At 43.4% G+C, this 9,086-nt stretch overlaps 1 protein-coding gene across 1 annotated transcript; it reads right to left on the bottom strand.

The window, feature by feature from the left end:
- Positions 1–277: 277 nt before the first annotated feature.
- pcsk1nl (proprotein convertase subtilisin/kexin type 1 inhibitor, like) lies at positions 278–8,382 on the bottom strand. Its single transcript, XM_012826108.3, has 3 exons — positions 8,219–8,382; positions 1,345–1,871; positions 278–1,033 (listed from the first exon to the last, which is right to left on the bottom strand). Exons 1-3 carry the CDS (start codon positions 8,297–8,299, stop codon positions 640–642), a joined length of 1,002 nt encoding a protein of 333 aa, XP_012681562.1. The 5' UTR covers positions 8,300–8,382; the 3' UTR covers positions 278–639.
- Between the last annotated feature and the right edge of the window lie 704 nt (positions 8,383–9,086).

Consider the following 9,086-nt stretch of genomic DNA (forward strand, 5'->3'; position numbering starts at 1 on the left):
GGATGACTCTGTAGGAGAGTCCTGCTGAGAGCATCACTCACATGAGAGGCCACAAGACCTACATTAGAACTATGTTGTACACTCTCAAGCTCCTTGTGCTGTAACAAGTGACTCGGACATTTAATATATTTTGGTGTCGTTTGCAAACTTGTTTGGTCTCGGAGGCAATCAATATTATTCCATGACTGAACGGAACGCCTTGTATGTCTTGCCAAGAATGGGGAATGATGGGGTCAGCACATGAATTTGCCAGAAAAAGCAAAGAGACAAAACCCAATGAAGTGTGACCACATATAGGGGCCAGTTATATTGAAATCATTTCACACCAACCAACCAGTACACTGCTGGGTTGTTGACAAAAGAACTTGAGAAGCTTGGTAAACCCATTAAAGCTATTTCATTCTCTCCTCCGCCGTGGACATTGCTTTTGAACAAATGAAGCATCATAAATACATTTATATACGGTGTGCTGTTTATACGCCTCTGCAGGATATGACATTAATGTTGCACTTACTGTGCAAGAAGAGCTGCTGTGGATAGATGCTGAATAAAATGCATGAACATGAACGCTGGCAAAATATTCTGCATGATCTTTCTATCTCTCTTTGCTGTCTCTGACTGTCTGTCTGTCTGGCTCCACTAGGGTAGATACTGCAGGATGTGTTGGGCGAGCAGGTTGGGGTCGTAGGTGAGGGAGCGGCGTTTGCGGGTGTGTTGGGCCGGTTGGGGCTCCAAGTCAATGCGCTTCATCCTCTGTAGGCCGATGGGCTGGGGGGTCATCCTGTGTCCCGCGTCTCCCTCAGCAGCCTCCTCGTCTTCGTCCCCGAGTCTCTTCACCCGGATCAGCGATACCTGGTCAGAGTTCTGAGGTGGAGGAGGGGCGTCCAGGGAACGCCGGGAGCGCCTCAGTGCTTGACCACTCCGCCCCACTGAGGCAGCGACCGTGTCAACGTCTCGCTTCGCCCGACGTCCCCCTGAAGGACTGGGGGAGTTGCCAGGGGAGAGGCTTGACAGGATTTTCTCCACCAGGAATCTGTATGACAGAGTTAAGAGACCAATAATGAATGTCAGCATGCTATTATGCAGGGACAGGAACATATTTAGCATGTATCCACAGCACTGGACCCAATTAGTTGATTTAAGTATGCAGTTTTCATATTAATACCTGGGATAGGAATATATACAGTATATATATTAATTGTATGCAATTTCTTTTGCAAAGCATTGGTGTTAAAGTTTAGTCTTGTCCAAACCATGTAATATCCTACTTCACCCATATTCAGGGCCTTACAGGTTCACACATATTTATATTCATCTTTGGTGTGGAGTACTATATTTCTTTACCTGAGGACCTCTTGGTCTCTGTCCTGCTCTCTCTGCTCTGGGATCCTATTGGCTGCCTCCTGTAGCAGTCTTTCCTGCCTGTAGCGATTCATCAGGGCCTGGGTGAGCTGGGGGTCTAAGAGATCCTGCCAGCCTGCCTGTGGTTTGGCCATGCTGATGCCTGGCTCTGTCTCGTCGTAGTCCGGCGGATAGGGCCCCTGGAAGTCCCCGGTCTCCCCCACATCCTCCCTGGCTCCTCCCTGGCTGTTGGCATCGATTTGGCTTAGGAGGCGCATCATGCCGGCCAGGTAGGCCGCCTCCTGGTCCCGCCTCTGGTCATTCTCCACCAACTGCTGGAGAGCCTGACTCATACCTTTTGCCTTCCAGGCATCTCCTTGGCTGTACAGGTCGCTGGCGCGCACCTTCATCTCACCTGGTGAGTATGACATCATTTGAGCCTCGTACGGAAGCGAGTCGCGGAGATCCCGTCGGACACGCACCATTTCGCCGTCAAGGCTTCGCATGCGGCCATGAGCCGCAGACAATGGCTGAGAGAGAGAGAGAGAGAGAGAAACAAACAGAAACAAACAGAAACAGAAACAGAGAGCCTTGTTATAAAAGAAAGGAGTATACACATGCACCTCTAAAAGAATTGAAAGGCAAAACAAAGATCTGCAAGATATCACAGAACTAAAGTGCTCTGTTTCAGGTACAACAGTGTTTCATTGATAAATGCAATGAAAGAGAGAGATGTTATTTAGTGTTGTAGTCTGACTACAAGCTGAATTCTGCCTATGTCTCTGTGTGGCAGGTGGAAGACACAGTCTGTTAGGCAATCTTTTTTAAACATCAGGTGACAACAACTCCAGCCAATCAATGGCTTTCATTTCTTTTGCAATGTGCCTTTGTTTGATCATGCCTAACAGTCTTTGTGATGGACTCTCCCAGGAAGGATGAGAGCACCTTTCAGCAGCAAATGTTTTATCAATCAGAAGTGGAGGTCAATGGAGATAAATGCTGCGGTTGGATTAATAGATAAACTGAAAATGGACAAGGACAATAAATTAAGAATAAGTAATAAAAATAAAGTAAAATGCAAAGATATGGTAGATAAATGAGTAAAATGGCTGGAACAAAGTAACTGATGAAAGAGATTCCGATTAGACACTATACAAGGCAATTGTATAAGCCTGTATCTTTTAGATGGATGTAGAAGCCGCCACTCATCTAGCAGCTCAGATTCTCAGAAGGAGGTTTCTCCTGTCTCTCAGCTCTTAAAGCCAAAGCTTCATCTCCTTCTCTTTGAACATGAATTCTTAGACAGCCATGATTCACTTATCAAATGGCAGTAGGCAGATGTGCTCATCAGTGGGTCATTCACAAGTGACTCAAAGGAAAGCAGACACTGCTCTAGCAGACTCTCTCCTGATTGGATGTGTGCAGAGATGAAGTGAGCTTTATGAGCTGCTATAAATCGTCCTCCAGCACAATTTAACAAATGAGTGGAAGCTTTCATATTATTGCTACAGCCCAAATCATGAATTTGTGCCGCATAACAACCACCCACAGTCCTTTGTAAATCCAATCAAAATGAATACTGAGGCTACATGTATAACTAATTCAACGTACCATGATTGCCAGTCGGTACTTATTTAGTCCTGGCCCTTGGCAGTTGCAAATGAGAGACGGCATGCAGCAGTCTGTCAGTGCCTCCCATGAGATTAACGCAAAACCCCAATCCATTTTCCTTCGATAGTGCTAAGCACTGGGTCTCTGTAAATCACTTCCACACATTGCAAGGGACTGATGCTTCGAAGATTGCTTGTGTTTCTGTGGACACGACGTCACATCAGCATGGCATCTACGCCATTTATAGCTATGTCAGTGACAAATTAAACAGGCTGACAAACTAAACAACAAATAACCTTCAAATAATAATATAAAGTACATGTACTGTACATGTATCTTGAGGGAAGCACTTTGTATGGGTTAGTAGTTAGTATCTAGCTGGATTTTGTGTGCTGTCATCCTCCACTATAAAAAGAATAAGCACCTGTTCTATTTTAATTAAAACCTCCATTTAAGTAATTACTGAAGGCTTGAGCAGGCAATCATGTTCAGAACGCTCTATCAATTACATTCCCAAATACTTCATTCAAGTGTCAGAGGACAGACACTTTGTCAGTATTTGTGCTCCCTAGCATGCCATTGCTTATTGACTGAACTGGCCTTTAGACAACTGAGGTGAGCTATTATGAGAAACAGTAAAAATAAATCAAAATGCTGTGAAATGGTCATGGGGCGGTTAGATTCCAGTGTTTTGGGAATGCACTTCTTCAGGGCTTAAACGGTTGTGATCTTAGATCTTACCTGGGTAAACTAGTCTCTCAAATCCCGCCTGAAGTACAAATAACTACAACCAAATTATCTTTGACCTCTGTGACCTTCCTCTAAGACACCAATGTAAGTCCCCCAACCTTAGTTCCTCTAAGCCACAAACCCCAAACTTTCTTTTTTCAGCCCTGGAACTGGAACCTGACTCAAACTTTTCCAGTATTGAGTCTCAGGTGCCTGAAAAGTGCTTATCTGTGTTATTCTGTGTGACTGATGAAAGAAGCGAACGATAGTGCTGCCACTGCTGCTGGCTGTGTGCTGAGGGAGGACAGCGGCGGGAGACAGGCTGTGATCTCCACCGTGAGCGATCCCCTCGGGAATGGGCCGCTCCGCTCTAATCTCCCACGGCTGCCTGATCGAGAGCCTTGTCATTTTAATCAAGGCAGGTATGAATAATACTGTTCTCTCTCTCTCTCTCTCTCTCTCTCTCTCTCTCTCTCTCTCTCTGGTTGTCTCTCTCGATTCTGGCTTATACTGGTTTCCTGTCGTTCTCCTCGCTCCATTTCTCTCACATCTCAGTGACTCAGCCTTACTTTGTGTGTGTGTGTGTGTGCGCTTGAATTGTGTAAGTGTGCTGATGATGTGTGTGCTATTCCTCGAGGGGCAAGTGCACACGCTCCGTCTTTTTCACACACATCACCGCCGCCTACGTCTGTTTTTCACATCCTTTCATGTCAGAGAGCATCAGCAGTGGCCCAGCCTGTCTGCTCTCACACACTGGAGGACTCAAGACAGCGTTATGGGCACCACAGATCAGCTGCATCTCAACTGTAAGAGCAGCTCAGATTCAGAGAATAGATTACAGTAAAGGTTTGCAGATACCTTACGTGGGCCTCCTGGAAAGTAAAACCCCTTATTGGGAATTTTCTCACCCATACTACCTGCTAATCAGGAAAACAGCCGGTGTTCAATTTGTACAATTTTGCAGTTTGTATGGTGTAAGGTGTGGCCGTGTGGGACTTGTAGCTAGACTCCATGACAGGGTTTGCATAATATGATTTTATGAACATGGCAATAGACTAGTTAGTTTTGTGTAGTCCCTGTGTGCAGGCAGGGACAAGGGACCCGAGATAGAAGGTGAGTTTCAGTGAGAGAGAGAGGGGGGAGTGAGAGGAAGAAGGGTTAAGAGAGCTCAACATAGAGAGGTGTTTGGAAAAAGGAAGAAAGAAAAAGGGTTAGGGAGTGCCTTTGTAGAAAGAGAGCGAGAGAGACAGAGATAGATAGAGAGAGAGAGAGGGGTGGAGGGGGAGAGTGAGTATAAATAACAGACCAGAAGATGGAGAGGAGAGACCGGTAGATATGTTGTAGTAATCAGAACAGGAAGACAGAAAACCACTACAGTTTATAGAATTTACACCTTTAGTGAACTCGAGCTGGCGCGGTAATCAGTATCCCCCAGCACAGACACATTAACCCCCTTGGCTCTTTTTAATGAGAACGCTGATGCTCATGGACAAGATGAGCTGTGGCCACTGACAGTAGGCTCGGAGCTCTGTGTTTTGTCATCTACTGTGAGTTTGATCTCAAATAAGTACTTTGGCAAATGCCTTTTAGTGGAAATTGCTCTCGAAGGGTCAAGTGTAGCGTTAGTGAACGCACTGTTGCACTCTAGCCTTGAGGCACTTAAAGCACAAAGATATAAAAATAAACATAACGTGGTCATGGACATAGTCTACATTTGCTTAGACATGGTGACATGTTCTGTGCGCTTACTCAAATAGATATCAACCAGTTGTTGAGCAGTAGCAACATTAATGAAAAAAAAAATGTTACTGCTTTAAACAAGCTTTCAATAGCGAAGCTTATGTGAGTATGTCTGCAGCCCAACACATGTAAGTGCTGTCTGGATGTTTTCTATTTCTGTAGCACACTGACGCACCGTGCTTGGCCTGGAGCGTCTTCCAGCTGATTTGTGGCTGATACTCTGGCAGGGAACATCGTCAATAATGAATCTGTGTGTGACGTCTATAAGGTGAAGGAGCTGGAGTCCTGCGGGGGGTTGGGGTGGTGTGTGTGTGTGTGTGTGTGTGTGTGTGTGTGTGTGTGTGTGTGTGTGTGTGTGTGTGTGTGTGTGATGAGTGATGAGTCAAAAGCCTGGTGAGTCACCATGGCGCACAATGACGTCTAGGCTGGTCCATTGTGGGTCGGCGTGTGTCGTTAAGCAGTAAAACGAAAGGACGTTGTGTGGGTTGTGATGTGTTGCTCCGGATCTTTTTCATCTGTTCATGGAAACTGTCCATGTTTCACGTTTTCATTTATATTTAGGGTTTGTGTATATTAAAATTATGAGGATTTGTTTTAAGGGTGTTTGTCTATATTGAAACAGTTGCCTTTTCCTTTTCAGTTTATTTTAAATATATCTGCAGCTAATCCCAATCCATTCATAAATTCAGTTGTTATTTCGTCCTGAAACAACTGGCCATACAAGCTAGTGACTCATCATGTTATTCTCTTTTCCATTAGATTAAACTGGCATTTAATGGATGAATCACTGCAGTTGTCTTCACAACACAGCTGTATGCTGTAGCTCTTATCCTTATTCATTGTAAAATTCATTAAAAATAAAATATACATTTTGTGTGCATAAAATGCATATACTATACTATACTATAATGTGTATATATATATACACTGTATAACCTTACAGCATTAGTTTGCGTTAAGACATTATGTTGCCATTCAGATATAATTCTGTTATATTGTTTATCCCTCCTGTAGTTGTGAACTGGAGGATATGTGAGGTGAGGGATATGTGTGTGTGTGTGTGTGTGTGTGTGTGTGTGTGTGTGTGTGTGTGTGCCTGTCTGTGTGTATACACACACGCACACATTTACTGTGAGCAAATGGATTGTGCCTATGCCCACTGAAGCAGTTGCCATGGCAGCACGCCTCTCCCACTGCTAGTCAACGTGTTCTCTGATAATTCGATTTTACAGACTTGCTTTATTGATTCCATTTAACTTTGTATTGTGAATCCTTTATAAAGCATTTTTTTCATTGAAAAGGGGAGCTTCACAACCATTGTCTCTGTCTATGTTGTGTGTGTTGTGTATGTCTGTCTATGTTGTATGTTTGTGCAATAATAATACAATCCTAGTACAATTCCAGCGTCCATTAGGAGCTGTCCATGGTTCTGATCTGTAAACTGTCATGTTAACTTACTGCATTGAGCTTGCTACAATTAAACTTATATATACATGGATTTTCAACAGCATACAACACAAATGTGTATACGGCATTGTGAAATGTGAGCATTTAAGTATGCAAAAAAGTTACAAAGGTCAATCATAAAAACAATCGTTACCAATGTTTTGTGTAAAGTTGCAGAAGGCAAACCTCTCCGTATTTTTAAGGCAATAATCATCATGTAGTATTAATCAACCTTCACAAATATCACATTGTACTGGAATGGTCTCTTTATGCGCATGGACATAAATATATATATATGCATTAACAGATATAAAGTGTTATGACATTAGCTTGTCTTCTTACAATTTTAAACTCCAGTTTAACCCAAGTTTTATATGGATATTACCCCTTTAGTGCAGTAAACAGATGGACCCTGCTAGGAACCGGCATCATCCTGAATCTGAGGGTTAAAACAGACAGAGCTCCATGGCCCTAGAGGACTACACTCCTTCCTTCTGAATATTTAAAACTGTCTGAATTTGACTCAGGTCAGTGACAATAAAAGACGGAGGAGCGAAGATTTTGTGATTGTTTAGATGCATGCCAGGCACTTCCATGCACGATTTGGAATATAAAAATACCTGTTACATCTTGTATGATGGTTTTTTTTGTGGAGTAAAACATATCTTGAAGAAAATGACTAATCCCCCCCCCCCCCAAACATTTCATTTTAACATGACCTTTTATGACAGGATGGATTTGTAACATCAAATCACTAAGACCATTTCAGCGGATGACCATATAAGCATTTGTCTACAATTCACCAGGTATAGTTACAGACTGACTGTCTTTAGATCACCTGCTGTTGCCTGGCAATAAAGGGCAGAGCTGAATCTATCTCCCTACCTCCCTTGTTATACCTCAGACATCTCCTAGAGACATCCACTTCTCAGAATCCACCCAGCATGATACCCACTCTCAGCTTAACAGTCTGAGAAAGAGGAAAACATTTTACGTAGATCACCTTCCTTCCAGGAGCCTTGACACCTACACATACAGCAGTTTTAGACACTTTCAGTTTATAATGAATTTGACTAAAATGACTCCATCCCTGGACAGAGAAACAGCACCAAACCATCATCTGTGTTTTCCGATTGAAATGATGACTCATTACAGACTAGCTGAAGGGCATTAACAACCGATCATGCAACAAATGTCACAGCTGCCCAGATGTGTGGTTCTGCGATTCCTGTTCGCATGTCTGAGCGCTGTTTGTTTTTCCTCACCGTTGTCTAGTCCCCCAGCGCCGTTTATAAGATGGCAGCTGTAAAATGGGAACAGATGGGCATGTCGTCGCCGGACTGTTGCTTACCTTTGCTTTTAGCGCTGGTGAGTGGAGCAGAACGAGAGAGAGGAGGAGGAGGAGAATGGTGCTGGTTAGAGGGCCCGACATCCTGGAGGAGAGAATGAGGCTGCCCCAACACGGTGAGAAACTGCTACTGAGACGAGGCAGAGATGGAGAGATCCAGAACGAGGGAGGGAGGGAGGGAGGGAGGGAGGGAGAGTAGGAGAGGGAGGAGTCTTCTTGTCACAGTCAAAGGGGAGTAGTGTAAGGCATCGTGAACATAACAAGAGGGGGAGGGGGTTGAAGGAGGAGGAGAGCTGAGAACTGACGCACTAACGTGAGTGATTTCATTACGGAGGCGTGGGCTTGGAAACACACATTTAAACTGAAGCTCTGAACTTCAAGCTGCATGCATGAAAGGAAATGTGCTTTTAATTGAATTCTTGAAAATGTGGATCAACAGCAGTGATATTTAGCCCATAATATTTAGAGGCCATACCATTGTAGAGGATAAGGTAAAGACAGTTCAAATAAAAGTAGAAGCCAGATAAATTACTTTTATTATGGACATTGTAAGACAAAACTAATACATTCTTACAAACTAGAAACAAAATGATGAACACATTTTATACAGCTAAATGACGTTCATCATTTCTAAAGAGTCAATCTCTCATGCCATCTTCATGAACACACATTGTACTCTACTGTTCCTGCACTAATTTAATTTACTACATTGATTCATGAATACACATCCTGCTCACTGTAACAATCATTCTAAACTTAATTTCATCTTTAATTCATTTTTTAGTTAATCTCATCCAGGAATGAAGCCAAATGAAATGAAATGTAATCCTGTATCAAAGGCGTAGCGGTTAAGACAACTCACAACACCTTG

The sequence above is a fragment of the Clupea harengus genome, chromosome 4, assembly GCF_900700415.2.
Source record: "Clupea harengus chromosome 4, Ch_v2.0.2, whole genome shotgun sequence".
Classification (NCBI taxonomy): domain Eukaryota; kingdom Metazoa; phylum Chordata; class Actinopteri; order Clupeiformes; family Clupeidae; genus Clupea; species Clupea harengus.

Excerpts from the sequence above, each read along its gene's own strand:
- pcsk1nl (XM_012826108.3), bottom strand. The coding sequence starts at position 8,299 with ATGTCGGGCCCTCTAACCAGCACCATTCTCCTCCTCCTCCTCTCTCTC. Across the intron at positions 1,872-8,218 it reads CACCAGCGCTAAAAGCAAAG|CCATTGTCTGCGGCTCATGG; the intron begins GTAAGCAACAGT and ends TCTCTCTCTCAG. Across the intron at positions 1,034-1,344 it reads AGAGACCAAGAGGTCCTCAG|ATTCCTGGTGGAGAAAATCC; the intron begins GTAAAGAAATAT and ends TCTGTCATACAG.